Raw genomic sequence first — 16399 nt, 5'->3', positions numbered from 1 at the left:
TTTTTTGTGGAACTTTTTATGCATAATTTTAGACTAAAAAAAAAATTAAAATTTAAACATTTGATTGATAACATAGATATAGAACTTTTGAAAATTTTGCAAGCATAAGGATATGAGAAGAAAATATAATCTAATAGAAGATTTGTCAAAACTTACATCAAATTAAAAGATAGACAAAGTTTAGCTGTAAAATTGGTTGTAGCCTAAGGCTACAACCTTACTTAATATCTTTTTATTGAATGTCAATTTTGACAATACCATTAGATAACATCTTCTTCTTATATCTTCTATGCTTGCAAAATTTTTAGAAAATTAAATATCAATAACTATGTCATCAATAAATTATAAATTTTTGCAGTTTAAAATTATGCATAAAATATAAGCTTATAGATCATATAGTAAATAATATCCGATTGACACAAAATTTGACATGTGTATTAAGAGCATAAAGTAAATAACATACAATTTAACGGTTAAATTTTCAAAATATAAAGTAAATATTTATTTTATTTGTAACTAAATTTTGTCCTTAAAAAATATTGAGTGGAGTTGTAGTCTTTTAATCTGCAACCAAGTTTGTTGCAAAAAATTTTCATTTTTAAATAGTATTTCATTTTTTCTATAAAAAAAATTCTGAATTTTATTATTATTTTCTTCCCCTCCAAATATTGTCAATGACCGAAGAAACTCCATCAGGTCACTTTATGACTTTTGCGTTCACTTTTTGTTTTTGTTAAGCTATCACGTTTGTTTGTTGACTGCTATTTTGAGAAAGATGTCACTGTTTTCACACTTGAGGTTGACAACTGTTAAAAGAGACTAGGAATTGTTGTGATTGATCTAGCTTTTTTCAATTTAAGAATTGGGAATTGATCGCTTGGATTGAATGATTGATTCTGAATCCATTGTATCAGATCAGCGATTTTGAGGCAATGACTGATATTTCTACAAAATATAACTTTTACAGCTTTGAAAAAACAAGAATAATTTTCCTCTTTATTTATTTTTCCTTTCTTTCGATAATTGACATAAAAAAATGTAAAGAAAATGAAAATATTTTAAGTGGTATTTGATAAAAATGGAATTTTTTTGAACGGATATAATTTAGTTATAATCTTACTTGTAGTTAATGACTATAAATCAATTTAATATCTTTTTATTGGATTTAAATTTTGAAAAATCTAGTATTGAATTATATTTTCTTCTTACATCCTTTATACTTGCAAAATTTCAAAAAATTGAAAATTAATAACTATGTCATCAATCAAAATTTTAAATTTCAAGCTTTTATACTCTAAAACTATGCATAAAAAGTGTGTTTATGAATGGAATAGTAAATAACATTTAATTGATACGAAATTTAATATGCATAATTAAAACATAAAGAATATGTAATTCAACAGACAATAATTAGGTTTTTCAAATATGTAGTCATATTAATAATTTTGGTGGGAGTTATAGCCATTGATTCCAATTAGATTTGTAGCCAAACTTAATCATTTTAGAAAAGTCACCAATATGGACTTGTGTGTCTCCTTTATACAATTTGTCCCTAACAGCTTGTTTGGAAGAAGGGAAAAAAAAATGAAATGGAAAGAAAAAAAAAATTTAGAATATAATATTTCTTCACTTTTATTGTTTGGGAGTTTTAATGGAAGGAATGAAGAATTCATTCACTCATTTAAGAGTTTAAGTGGGAGGGAATTGAATAAGTAGAACAAAATACTCATTCTAGTCCCTTCAAAACTCATAATTTTCATTCCTCCCAAATTAGGAGAAATTGAAGAGAATAAAATTAAATTTAATAATTTTTTTATTAGAACTCCTAAAATACTACTATATATTCAACCATTTATTTTAAAATATGAGTTTAACATTAATATTGTAAATTTGTAATAAAATGATTCAATTCCTTTCCCTCCCAGCTTGTTTGATGGGAGGAGGAAAAGAAATGAAGTAGAAATAGAAATGAATGAAAATAATAATTTTATAATATTTAGTCACTTCCTTTGTTTAGAATTTTAATGAAGGGAATGAATTTTTTATTTCTTTATTTGGGAATTGAAAACAACATAGAGAAATTCATGTACCCCTATAATTAAAGAAACAATGTGACTATGTGAGACCGTGGCGACTCTAGGATTTTTTCCTAAGTGGTCAACAAGAAAATGTATTTTGGGTAAGAGATAAATTTTGCACTTTACAAAGATCTCTTATTACAAATTTGCCCACAGAATACACTAGTAAAAGAATAAAAAATAAACTGTGGGGCCTGTTAGTTAAAAAGGGATAGTAATCCTCATAAGTGGGCTCGGGGCCCAACGGCCCAATCCGAGGACACTTCATTATCTGAGGATAGTCTAAAAAAGTTTTATTATTACTAAATGGGTAATATAGGAGAAACGAGTAGATATTATATACAGCGGCATAACACACGTCCGAGGACACCAAAGTCCGAGGTGAATGAAACTTTCATGTTATTGGGGAGACTCCGCCAAATTGTATCTGAACTGGAAATTAGATATAACTTAAGGGGCCGTCGGGGAAGATAGCAAATATCTTCTAAGGCCATCACCTCCACATTAAATGCTTTCCAGCTAACACTCTGGCCGCATTAATGTGAAAGTGATACCTGAACAGTAATTAAGCAGCTTTATGGCCACTAAGCTAAAAGTTCCGGTAGGTGCTGGATGGGACAGAAAGGAGTTCCCAAGATAAGAACTACATGTGTACGATGGAAATGGGGGGAAAACGGAGTATATAACATAGGAATGAAGGAAATAATAGAGGACTTCTGGCAGAAAAAAGAAAAAAGGAAGAGAGAGATTGACTGAAAGAGAGCCGAGGAGAGTTTTTTTTAAGGAACGAACCTAAAGTATCCTTTGTTACTTGATGAGTAGAACCTTTCCTGTCACACAGTACTAGTTCTTGAACCCATACTCTAAAAATTTATTGTTTGGGCTTGTTGGGCTGAAAACCCATTCATACTCAGGGTCAATCCAAACTGAGTCCCTACATAAACTATAAGTTCATTTAGCATATTATTTCTTAATACAATGAACATATTAATTATTTTCATTCTTTAGTTATTACTATTTAAAATATTTTTTCTATTAGTTTAGGACAATGATACATTAATATTGTACTATCAATATAAGATTTATATTATAGACTAAACAAATGTGTGTAATATTATACAAATTTACAAAAAATGTACAATACACATTTGTTTAGAGACAATTTAAATCTTATATTTACAATGTAAACTAAGAATTTTCTATTAGTTTATTCCAAATTTGTTAAGATCTAAATAGGTATTTTTTTAGTAGACATGGCAAAACGGGCGAGTCGGGTCAAAACGGGTCAATCAGGTCGCGAGACGGGTTGAGTTGACCTGTATTTTTCAAAAAAGAAAAAAAAAAAAAAAAGGGAAATAGATGCAATTTGTCAATTGTTTCTGAGTTCCTTAACTGTGATTAGATTCTCACTGGTAATACTGTTACCACTTACCAATTACCACTAAACACTTGATACCCAAATTTGGTGCAACTCTTGTTCCAGCTTTCTAGAAGCTAATCTTGATATAATTTTTGATCTGTTTAAAGTAGGAAGAGAAAATGAAGGTGGCAAGTAAAAAATGACCAACTTAATAGAGTACATAACATATTAAGTGAAGAAGAATAAGTAAATATTTTATAAGAATTACATCTCAATCTCAATCTACTCGACGTTGGTAGACGTGGCAAAACGGGTGGATCGGGTTGGGTCAGGTTCGGGTTGGGTCAATCAGGTCGCAGGTCAAAATGGGTCATTTTTAAGCGAGTCAAACGAGTTACGGGTCAAACGGGTCGTGTCAGAAAATTCTGACCCGTTTTGCCATGTCTATTTTTTAGGTTTGAGATGAAATTTTTTTTACTTTTGTTGTTGGGCTTTTTTTGTGTGTTTAAAATGACCAAAATATTGTTAAGAAAATTATATTTAAGCTTATTTCAATTGTACTAAAAAAAATTTTAGGGTCAAGGTGTTTAAATTTTTATTTTAAGAATCTGTTTAGGATCTACTTATTTTGTTAAAATTAAAAATTTTTTGCTAAAAATATTATAAATAAAAATAAAAATTAATTGAAATAGTATCGTAAAATACTAAAATTCATAAATAGTACTAAAGAACGTAGCAAGAACTTAAATAATAACAAAACTAAGCGGAAAGCCCAAGGAAAAAATGTGAGGAAAATGCCAGCTGGAAGTCTACATAACGCGGCCCTTGTGAGAGGAAAAAGGCTCAAGGAAGAAAGTGCGAGGAAAAACCTGGTGAAAGCGAAGGAAGATAGGGGTCGACCAGTTGGTTGCTTGATGTCTGTAAGGGCTACTCAGTCTTATGCACGATAATATTCGACTTGGCTACTAAGTCTGTACAACTCTTCTGAAGAAAATGTTCAAGTAAGTTTATTTTTTGGATATTTCGCCACTATATTTTGCATATTTAAGTATTTAAAAGCATTTTCTAATATTTGTTTCTATGTTTGATAATTTGTTCTTTTGTATCTCCAGGGGTTCTTACGTCTACTTTCAAAATTGAATTTCAAGTGGTGTAAGTCTTGGGTACCAATTTCAAAATTTCAAGTAGTGGAGGTTGGAATTAATAATTTTTTTAATTAATTTGAAGATTGTAATTTCTTATTCAGTTTCATTTATGTTTATATAATATATCTATTTTTATTTTTATTAATTACTGAGATCACATTTTTTAAGTCTGAGGTTGGGTTAGTTCGAATTTTGATTTTTTTTTTTTCCTGCTAAATTAGTTTGTAATTCTTATTAGTAAATTTCATTTGTAAGTGTGGCAGTATTTCAGTGGGTTATTTCATGAGGGATAAATAAGGGTTGTTCCTTCTTTTCACTTTGTGGAGTCGCATCATTTTCTGAATCAAATTTCAATTCTCTCTAATTGTTCACCGATTGTACTGTCTTAATGTATTGGTTGTTATAATTTTTTTTTCCTTAAAAATTTGTGGAAAATTTTATTTCATCATTCACAACCGTTGATTTTAATGGGGAAGCAATTATTTGTGTAGTACCTTTCTGTTTTTTATTACCTCAAAGAGAGGATGATCTTCATACTTTTTTTTCCTTGTGTTATTCGTTGATTAAAATTTCTTGAAATCATATTTATTAGCATTGTCTATATATTTTTTTTTTTTTAATTTTCCCCCCAAAAAAAAAACACTTCCACGCTTTGGATTAAGAGTTGGTTGAGATTTGGGACCTGAAAGTCTCTTTTTTATCTTCCATTTATAAAATTTTAAGATATGTTTTTTGTGTTTTGGATATTAGAGAGAGAAAATTATTTAGTTAAAGAGTAGCTATAGCTGCGTTACGCAGCCATAGGTCCTTTTAAAAAAAATTATTCGTCTGGGCCTATAGCCGCGTTTTTGTAAAACGCAGCTATAGGTTGAGCGTTTAGCCGCGTTTGTTAGCTATAGCCGCGTTTTACAAAAAACGCGGCTATAGCCCGCTTTTTTTGGTAGTATAAGAAGCCATATATTGCCAAAAGATATCGGGTTAACTTATAAGTGTTCGATAAAATACTCCAGTGAACATTATCATTCGTTTGTTGTTCCATTGGCCATCAAATCTCTTCTTGAGACTGGTTATGAATTATGATCTTTGATCATGTTTTGGCATAATGGTGTCCTTTTACCATCTTTGGGTATTCCTAATCGCGTCATGTGCCTACGCCATTAGTGCACCTTGTGTTGGCTTGTCGTTGTGTTTCGCTACTAATGCCCTCTGCTATCTATTGTGTGTTAGTAGGATTTGTGGTGTTTGTTTTGTAGTCTCCAAAATCTTCTCCTCCTCACCGAAATGCAAGAGGAAAAAGAAAAATGTCTGATTCTTCCTCCACCCAACAAAGCCAAACTCCCAGACCAACGAGAACTCAGTCCAGCGTCTGGAAACATTCAGTTCTGCAACACGCACGATCTGATCATTATGACTCAAGAAGTTCAATACGCCAACTTTGTTGTTAAGCATTGAGTTGAATGGCAAACCTTCCAAGGAACTCCCATCCTCAGAGAAGGTATTTGATTTTAGTATCAAATGATCTGAAGGTATTTGATTTTTGTATCAAATGATACCATGTTAGCCGTATCAAAATTCAATAAATGTAAGATATGTCAGCAAAAAAAACAACTTCACTAATAAATGAAAGACGTGTTAGTGGGTAATTATTTTTATACACATATTTCTTGTTTATTGAGTTTTGATATAAATGACGTGATATTATTTGATACAAAATACTTTTTCCCATCTTCAACATGCTGAGTCAAAGGGAATGGGACACTATTTTTATTGATCCAATGTGTCCCGTTGAAGATCTTGTGCATGAATTCTACTGCAATCTTCGTCGCCAAGACAATTTTTTGAGGACATACCTAAGGGGATCCTACTATATCATCACGCCACAGATCATTTCTACCCTATTTGATCTCCCTCAGTACACTCAAACAAACAATTCTCAATATTCATCTCGAAATGTTTCTGAGCTTTAATTCATTTGCACTGCTTTGGGTGGAGAACTAATTCTGGGTACCACAACTATGTCAACTGGCAATCTCTCTCCAGTCAACCAAGTCATGTCTATAATCTTGCTTGCACATCTGTACCCTACTGACGATCCCACCGATCTTAGTCTTGGTCAAATCTTTTTCCTCCATGATCTGACTCGAGGAGTCCTAATTGATCTAGGCTGGCACATCTACAATGTTTGGTGGGGAATGGCACATCTACAATGTTTGTATTAGAAGTTTAGAATCCCTTTCTATTTTCCTTGCGTGCGTTTCTATAAAAAAAATAAAAAATATAAAAAGGTTTTTTTTTTTTTTTTTTAAATTTCAAAGAATAAATACTACAATTAGATTATCGAAAATTCAATTATAGAATTAAGAACTACATATAGTTCAAGGACTAAAGTCATTATTTAAAATTTTCTATTTCATTCTAAATAAAATATTTAAGTCTCTCTAAAATACCTTTCTTTTCGAATTATACAACGAAAATTGTTGAACAAACTATGTCTTTCTCAAGCAAAGCTTATTAGAAGTGGCAATTAAACCATTTACAAGACTTAAGTTAAATGCATATGTTTTTTCATGTTTTATTATTATTATTATTATTATTATTATTATTATACAAAGACACAGGGGAGAAAGGATAGGGGGTTATAATATAAAGGCACATTACAAAATTTATTTAAAATCAATAGTAACTTTTATGGGATGGTGAAGCAAGTTATACTATACATAACATAGTCTCTTAAGAGATAGGATACTCTCTTAAGAGCTGTGGGATAATTACTCTCTTTTCTTGAAAAATAAATACACACAAGGGCGAGGGGTTGGGATTCTAACTATAAACTACACTAAAAAATTATGACAATTTTTAAATGAGGGTGGAGCAAGTTATACTAAACGTTATACACTCAAGAGATGTGGGATAATTATCTTAAAACAAAAAAACACACACGGGGGAGAGAGGATGGAATACTAACTCAAAGGTTTACTACAAACTCTATTTAAAAGTTATGGTACCTATGAATAGAGGGTAAAAGTTATGGTATCTTTGAATAGAGGGTAGAACAAGTAATATTACACACAATGCACTTTTTTAACAGCTGTAGGATAATTAATTACCTATTTTCTCTGTTCTATTTTATTAGGCTTGCTAAGAAAATCTAACTTTTAAAGGAAAGATCATTTAATACGTTATCTTTTACATTAAAAAAAAAAGGTACAATTTGTCAAAACTACCCTCCTAAATTCAAACTTTAGTGAAAGTTGGGTATTGACTTTTTCAATAAAATAAATGGTGCGTTAGGAAATTTACTTAATGACTTTTCAAAAAGAACTTAATTTTGGAAAATTCCAAAATGAAATAGAGGCCTAGCAATTTATGGCAAGGGAGGTTTTATTTTTTATTTTTAAGAAACAAACACATACTGCATGAAGAAGGGATGATGTTGTAAGACAAAGGCATACCACAACTCCACTAAAAAAAATCTTCTTCTTTTTTCCATGTTTAAAAGATACCACACATTTTAATTTTCCTTAATTCATGATTAGGAACTATAGAGTAAAGTTTGTGAGCGGGAGCAATTTATTTAAATTTTTTCCAAACTTCTCATTATCATTATTTGATTCAACAATTTTGTTTTCATTATCTATCTATCTATCTATCTATCTATATATATATATATTCTAATAATTTGATAATACAATGGGGAAGGTAGATTTAAACATTCATATCTTCATTAAAAACACCAAAAAATGCTTATTGAGCTATAAAACTCTTGACTGCTGTCGCTTTCATTAGTTTTAAACATAATAAAAAATGGTTGTGGAATGATGATAGGTGCACAGCCATTAAAGTCTTGCCCTTATTACTATATGTGCGGTATATAATATAATTTGGTGTGATTATTTGTTAATTTATCTAATTCACATTGATCTTAACAATTAGGTTTTCAAAATTGAAATTTTGAAATGAATAAATATGCTTTAAGAAAGAGATTATTTTGTGAAGAGACTTCTAAAAGTAGAAAGAGATCATATATCCAAAAACAACACTGTTCACTTTAATACCATCCAAAAAAATACCGTTCACTTTAAGAGAAAACAAATGCGAATTTTTTAATGGTTTAGAAACCTATAGATAATAATGGGGGGGGTAGGTTTTCTCCATAATATCCATTATCCACACACACAAAATATCAACATGACCCTTCTTAATGATTAAATTATAAAATACACATGAAAAATATTAAGCTTCTAATTAATCAAGTAATCCAGTATGAACTCAATAACCAAAAAAAGAGTATGTTGATGTTGGTATGTAGAAACAATCGAAAAAAAAAAGTGTAGTTTTAATTGCACAAAAAAATAATTAGCCTGTAAGATAAGTATATAACACATCAAACAACACAAAACTGTTCCTCCAAAAAAAAAACCGTACATTCTTGTAGAAACTATTTTCTAGAAAATGGCATTAATACATCATGAATTAATAATCAAAGCTAACAAAAGCTACAGCTTAAAAATCAATATTAGATTTCAAAAACCATTCACCCACTAACTACTCATGACTAACGCTAGAATCAATATTAGTAAATTCTTTTTTTTGATGAATATTAGTAAATTCTTAATGCTAGAATTTAAGAAGTCATGAAGGTAAAAATTGAATAAAAAATTAAAAGGATATAAGTTTTTTTTTTTTTGAGAAAGAAAAAAAAAAGGATAGAAGTTAACACTATAAAAATTCTTTAGTCTCTCTAATTATATAAGCTGGGCAAAACTTTTTGACTTAGAAAAATTGTTTCCCTTTCACACTAACATTGAGCTAAAGATGAAGCTCGAGTCGGTGTGGCTGTAGAATCAATGCTTGTGAGAAGAAATCAACATTCATTTAATGGGAATAAGGGACATTGAAATCTAATACCGTATGCACTGGGTTTTCTTTGCTCATGGGGTGAAATTTCAGTGGGGTTCTGAAAGTCTAAATATTGATGAGTCTCCATTTTCGCTTTTGACTCTTAAAAAAAAAAGGATATTGAGTCTCCAAGTCAAAGAAAAAAAATAGAGGTGCGAGAGTCAATTAATTTTTTTTTTTTTAACAAAGGATAAATTACAAATTACACCCTTAAAAGGTTGTTTGGATTTTACATGCTGAAATTTTAGAATTTGAATTTTACCCTTGAAGTTTGAACATGGTTAGATTTTACACCTAGCGTTTTATAATTTGAATTTTACATTCAAAGTTTGGAAGTATTTATATTTTACACCCTTAAATTATGAAATTTCTGGATGTAAAATCCAAACACTCCCAAACTTTAAAGAGTAAAATCCAAACACCTCTAAAATTTAGAGGGTAAAATTTAAATTTTGAAACTTCAGAGCATTAAATTCAAATTCTGAAATTTTAGATATAAAGTCCAAATACACTCAAACTTTAGGTTTATTTGCAATTTACCCTTTAATAAATAATTCAATGGTTACAAAATAGGGGAGATGATGAAAACATACAGAGGTATTAACCAATTGAACTACAAGACTCTTAACAATGTCAACTACTTTATACAGAGAGTAGTATGGTTAATTCGTTATCTTAAAAAAAAAAAAAAAAAAAAGTAGACGTCGTGAGTAGTATACTGGTATCTTTGATCTTTTACACTAGTTGTTTTGGTTAATATTGATTTATATACTGTTAATTAAATTTAATGATTTTGATTGTGGTTCTCCTAATTTTTTAGAATTTTTATAAATTGCAAATGGATTTGGTAAAGCTCTTCTTGTTTTAAGAAACCTTAGGTAATTTGTAAGGTCTGGTCGAAGTTTTCTTAATTTTGGGATTCTTAAAAGAAAAATAGTAGTTAATTTTAAAAATGGGCGTTATTTCTCTAATTTACTGTGTTGAAAATGAAATGCTTAGTTTAATGCTTTCTGAAGAAGAGAATGAGCAGCATGACCAGACCTCCTAGGCATCCAGCTTAACTACAATTCAATGGTATTGTATTGACGTCGAGTAAACCTTTTAGCATTATTACATGTGCACCATAGTACAAAACTATACGATACAGATGTTCAAGAAATACCGTCATAGTGCCGAACAAATCTTCAAAAAAAAAAAAAAAAAAAATCATCATAGTGCCTGCACTGTTTCCGTAACATTGTGCTTTCAAATCTTTTTAAAATGAATTCTGCATTTCAAAATGAACCATATGTCATGTATTCATCTAAAAAACTAGACCAAAAATTGAAAACAAGATTCCACCGGTAGAAAGTTAGATATGAATTAAATCATATTTGCAGTGCAGTGCAGTGTCTGTTGGGTTGGGTGTACCCACTTGATTGGTCAAAGCTCATTTATGAGCTTGTCCACACAAAATCAGCTATTGGTTTAATGCAAAGCTGACTAGAAGCGTGTGAGACACGCTGAAGTTGAAAATAAGAAAAGATCGGGTGCATGTGGTCGGTAGGGTGGCAAAATTGGTCCAAAATAGATTGTAAGACAAGCTTTCATATTACATAGGCCTTCAGCCAAACAAATCTTACTAGCTTTCAGCTGAGTGCCTCTTGGTCATGTCCCCCGTCTTATAGATTTGAGATGCTTGTTCTGAATTCGGAATTAAGAAACTGCATACCAGTAGCAAATAAATGTATAGGAACATGATATCAAATTTCATTTAGACCCAGGTGCAGTAGCTTTTGCAAAAATAATGAAGGAAGCAACATTGCCTAACCAGGTGATGGGCTCACCATCACTGTCTTTATTAATTAAGCACAACCTTTGATTCCCTATACATCATCTTTTTAGCCGAATGAGAACATATTCATCATTAAAAAAAAAAAAAAAGCAATATTGATTAGCTAAGTATAACCTTTTGTTTCCTAAATATCTTTTTTTTTTTTTTTAATTATTTAAGTTGAATGAGATTTATTCATTAGAAACAAATACATTGCAAACAAGACTAGCAAAGTACCAAAAAAGAACCAAAACAATACAAAGAGCCCAATCCAATAAGGATAAAACACTATAGATTGCAGGACAACATATCATCAAAAGCAAACAGAAGATAGAAAAATACAAAGGTTAAGAATTAGAATCAAATACAGTCATAGGGATATTTCAAGAAGAACACAGCCTTTGTTTCTGGCAGAATTCACAATATGCCAGCTTGATGCCAGTCCATCTAACCTTTACGACAATAATATTGAATGTAGTTTTTTCATCTTTAAGTTGTTCTCATGCCATTGAGAGTTCTCTCCATCCAAGTTGGATATATAAGAGCAATCCAAGAATCTTCAAAAATGATAACAACAAAGCTTTTCAGCCTTTTAGAACTCCTATTGCCCAAGCTAACTATGCATCCCAAGTATCAGGTCTTCTAGGAATGGAACAAAGCCTATTAGTTAGAATACCTGGTAAGCTTGAACTGCTAAACTTTTGGTGTAGCAAGTCTAGTAGCATTTCATGTTGTCCCCCACATTCAGATTTTCCTGATTTTGTAGTTCTAAATTGACATTTTCTGCTACATTGTGATAGATGTTTGCCTCAAAACACTTGCCCTGAATATGAATTAAAGCTACAAGATTTACTCATCTAGACCCATTTGATAGTTAAGTTTAAAAGTTCTTATTTGAATTAACAGGAGAATTGTACAGAAAATTTTCACACAGACATGAATCTCTTTAACATTATGGGCTATAGAAAGAGAAATCAAATTGGATTGCCTTTGGCAAGATATAGTCATATAGATTACCACTTTTAACAGATGAGTGCTTGTATGAGCTGAAAATTGATTTTATACTATCAAATTGGATTGCCTTGGACATTTATAGGAAGAAACATCGTATTTATATATATTCTATCAGTCATCAAAGTAAATGATTTCTTTTAGAAATTAGGTAAAGCAGATCTAGAAAATAGTCCTAGGATTGTGCCACTTGTCCCAAAATCATTTCTGTTCCACAAGAACATTTTAACAAAATAAACAGCATGTAGTATTTTCATCATCTCTTTGTGTAAGCTTGCAAGTCCACTTAGTTGTGATGCAATCTGGTGATGATAATATGCTTTGTCCAATAACTATGACGTGTAGTATACTAAAATAAATGCTGATATGCATTTCTTGATATTGTTTTCCTATCCTAACAAATTCCTATCGTGTGTATTGTAAATCCATGATGATATCTATTAGGCAAATGCGGCATTTGGAATGGCTGTGTGATGAGTGTAAACTCAAATTCTTGGAGCTAAAAGTAAAGAGGAATCACTGGTTCATTAGTTTCAAAATTGGAGAATCAAGAAGAGGTTGTGGAGAAACTTGGAAGCCCAGATGAAACCTGAGGACTTTGTAGAGTCTCTGCCTGACAATGGTTGCTGCCCATGATTTGTATTTCATCACTGATGAGAATTTCCAGAAAGCAAGATTTTTTTCATTGCAAAGTAATTCTACTTTTCCTCAAGTAAGTCAATATGCATGCTTAAAGACTAATGTTTCTCCTTTGGAATATTGTGCACATAAATTCTGACGAAAAAATCATAGCAAATTTTGCTTCCCAAGTAATGTAACTACTCTCAAAATGTTAATGACACAATAGAACTAGAAATTGGATGCCAAACTAGATTTGGCTTCCAGGCTTAACGCTTCTCCTCTTTGGAGGTGTGCAATTATATTGAAGGCCAAAATAATAAACAATTTTGTATGTAATGTTGCCTATGAAAGTTGACTCTCTTGTTTTTCAGGTCAACTTGATACATCAAAAGTGATAAGCAAGATGGTCTATGCCACCTCCAAAGATAGATTCAAGAGGGACGTAGATCTGGATGACACTCAAGTCAAGTTGAGAGCAACAGATCCTAGTAAAATGAGCCTTGACATTGTAAAAGGAGCCTTGTCATTTCACCCTTTTGATGTTTAGCTCTTCCTAACAATAATATCTATGAGCATTTCTATCCCTTGTCCTTTTTATTCTTTAGTGTTGTATGGACTCAAACTAAACCTGTAGAATAATGTCATACAATGAATTCATCTGTCATGATTAGCACCTTTTAGGCTGTTTTTCAAAGTCATGTTTGCTAGCACATAGTTCAAACTTCAGAACCCCCAAATTTGTGCAGGCCAATTGGAAAAGCACCAAATCTGTGTTTTAATGGAAAGAACTAAGTACCAAGGATCCATACATCCATTGACTGAATAAAAAAGGAAAAAATAAGCAGCCCATATTAAGGGATAGATTAATAAATCTAGTTGTTTACAGACTTGCTTAAAACTAGAAAGATATAAACAACTAACCTAGTGTTCTATTCTTTTTAGTGCAAAGTGAATAGACATACCAATCCGTACATAAATAGTTCATACAGATCATAGGCAGAAATCATACCACTACGGTGCACATGAACCTGAGCTGCCTTTTCGGAAGCATACACAAGGTCCTGCAATAATCAATTGTATTCCCACAGAGTAAGCTTTTAGCAAGTTACATGCACACCATAGTACAATACTTTAAAATAAAAATGTGCAAGAAATACTCGTCATAGTGCCAACTCTGTTTCCTTCAGTAGCATTATGAAATATGTGGTAGAAATTGAATAATAATAGAACAAATGAGAAACTAATACAAAATGAGTGTTTTACTTTAAAAAAAAATAAAAATAAAAAAAAAAAAAACAAACAAACAAACAAACAAACAAAACAAATAGAAGAAAAAATTGAAGGGGGCATTACCTTAAAGTTTCTCATTATTTTTGTAATTTTCAATGGGCCAAGTATTATCAAAACTCAAAGACAGGGGGCATAAGAAAAAAATTAAAATTTTTACTTGGCAAGCCACAAGAAAATTCAACAGAAAAATGAACAGTGGTAGCAAAGTAGAATTACCCTTTACGCAGAAGTGCTTGTGTATATTTACATGTGAAGGCACAAGGACAGGAAACAGAAACCCTTTACGTACCCATACGAAATAGCAGAAATACCAATCCTTTAAACAACTGTCAACAGCAAACACTCAAGAAGATAAAGAATCCAATATATACAAAAAAAACGTAGTACACAATCAAATTAAATACCCTTGAGAGTTATTGATAACAACATATACAAGGCCCACCAATCCTCTTTGGCAGCAAAACCTTATCAGGAAATAAAAAGATTCAGAAAAGAATAGAAACAATGTCAAAAATAAGCCAAATTGAGGTATAAGAATACATACCTTGGCCATCACTTGTTAACATTCTACGCATTATAGGGAGCAACGTTGGTTCAACTTGGACAAAGAGTTGAGGACGCCTGCTCACTGATTCAAGAATTGTGCTAATGGCACGCAAACAGCCAACTGCGGCCAAAGCACCAGGATCATCAGCTTCATCTTCAGCTTCAGCTGTGTTCATGCACCTCCAAAATGCAGCTGTTTGAATATTTATTAAAAAAAATAAGTTGTCAAGCACATCTGAATATACGTGTAAAATCAAATAAAAATGGAGGCTAACAGTACCAAATTCTGGCATAACCCAAGAGCTTAAGGTGCCATCTCCTCCCCAAACTTGTCCACTATAGTCTCCAAAATAAAGACAAGGTGTCCTCATTCTCAACCTCATTCATAAGTTTAAATAACTCTAGAACCGGACTAATCAAATTTGCATAGTTTAAATCAAAACTATCATAAAAGTGAACAAGTTCAAAAATATATTCCATTTATCATAGCTTACATACCTCTAGCAAAGTCCAAGTCCTCTCTCTCCCTGTAATCACCAAAAAAGTTCAAATTCAGTGGAAAATTGCTCACGCCTGTGATTTAAAATAAACGACAATAAGAAACCCTAATTGAAATGGAAAATTGAAAGAGAGAGAGAGAGAGAGAGAGAGAAGCGGAGACTGGAGCGAGACAAGCTTTGCAATTTGCTCTTTTTTTTTCCTTTTTTTTTTTTTTTTTTGACCAAAGACGATAAAATTTGCTCTTGAACTAGGAGGAGTTTTTGGAGGTAGACTAAACTGCCTTTCGGAGTACCTGCAAATTCCTGGCATAGTTTGGTCATATTGGATTGAGATCAGGTGCCACCACCTACTGCAATTCACCAATTTTCCCTCATAAATTTTTTTTGCATTTTTTACTTTTTTTTTTTTACTTTAACTTTTTAACTCAATCTTCTTTCGTAAAAATTAAATAAAAAAAAAAAAAAAAAAAATTTTTTAACTCTCTTTCAATATATTTTATTTAATGGTTGAGGTTAAAAATTATTTTTTCAACTTTCAATTTCAGCCATTAATTACAATTGCATTAAGTATTGCACATGATCTGAATCCGGTCATGTTACAAGGATTTGGATTTGGTGCAATTTTCCTCACACATCAATTTTTATCTCATTTTTTAACTTTTTTCAAAAATTTTATTTTAATGGTTGAAATTGGAAGATACTCTTTTCAACTTTCAATCTCAATCGTTTATTACTATTGCATTAGGTGCACTTGATCTTAATCCATATTACAAAGGATATGCAATACCTTGCCTCTTTTTTCTTAACTTTTAATATTTTTTGTGTACGTAGACATTGTAACTCTATTGGTGATGTGCAATACCTTACCTTTTTTTACTTAGTTTTTAACTTTTCATGTAACCGTAGCATAGGCATTGTAACTCTGTTGGTTATTCACTTGCAAGATGACCAATTTTGTTTCCCTAATTATTAGTCTAGATGGATGATGTTTCACTAAATGTCAAAGCTATATTTTAGGCTAATTTAAAAACCCTCTCTTAATAAATAGAAAAACCCACATTTACCCATCTGTCCTTTTTGGTTCAACATATACGTGAAATTTGCCAACTTTCTCACAAATTCACTTCACATTATGC

At 31.2% G+C, this 16399-nt stretch overlaps 1 protein-coding gene and 1 long non-coding RNA gene across 12 annotated transcripts; one reads left to right on the top strand and one right to left on the bottom strand.

Moving 5' to 3' along the window:
• Nucleotides 1-4233: 4233 nt before the first annotated feature.
• LOC112030726 (uncharacterized) lies at nt 4234-4728 on the top strand. Its single transcript, XR_010627429.1, has 2 exons — nt 4234-4439; nt 4551-4728. It is a non-coding gene; the product is annotated as an uncharacterized LOC112030726 (long non-coding RNA).
• Nucleotides 4729-11570: 6842 nt separating this feature from the next.
• On the bottom strand, nt 11571-15618 carry LOC112030738 (importin beta-like SAD2). 11 transcript variants are annotated; one of them, XR_010627434.1, is made up of 5 exons: nt 15557-15593; nt 15262-15290; nt 15044-15099; nt 13937-14956; nt 11571-12118 (listed from the first exon to the last, which is right to left on the bottom strand). XR_010627434.1 is itself a non-coding variant. In XM_065769521.1 (5 exons), exons 1-4 carry the CDS (start codon nt 15571-15573, stop codon nt 14614-14616), a joined length of 309 nt encoding a protein of 102 aa, XP_065625593.1. In that variant the 5' UTR covers nt 15574-15618; the 3' UTR covers nt 11571-12118; nt 13937-14613. The 11 variants fall into 11 exon arrangements, 4 of the variants coding, with proteins under 4 accessions (XP_065625593.1, XP_065625594.1, XP_023919174.2 ...); XR_010627438.1 differs by lacking the exon at nt 15557-15593 and having other exon boundaries at nt 11571-11852; nt 11972-12118; nt 15262-15546; XR_010627437.1 differs by lacking the exon at nt 15557-15593 and having other exon boundaries at nt 11571-13695; nt 13937-13988; nt 14434-14956; nt 15262-15546.
• Nucleotides 15619-16399: the final 781 nt, after the last annotated feature.

The sequence above is a fragment of the Quercus suber genome, unplaced genomic scaffold (genome assembly GCF_002906115.3).
Source record: "Quercus suber isolate HL8 unplaced genomic scaffold, Cork oak 2.0 scaffold_1184, whole genome shotgun sequence".
Lineage (NCBI taxonomy): Eukaryota > Viridiplantae > Streptophyta > Magnoliopsida > Fagales > Fagaceae > Quercus > Quercus suber.
Note: the sequence above shows the minus strand (reverse complement) of the source record. Positions and strands in the feature narration are given on the sequence as shown.

Excerpts from the sequence above, each read along its gene's own strand:
- LOC112030738 (XM_024063406.2), bottom strand. The coding sequence starts at position 15,146 with ATGAGGTTGAGAATGAGGACACCTTGTCTTTATTTTGGAGACTATAGT. Across the intron at positions 14,682-14,761 it reads GTTAACAAGTGATGGCCAAG|GTTTTGCTGCCAAAGAGGAT; the intron begins GTATGTATTCTT and ends TTTCCTGATAAG.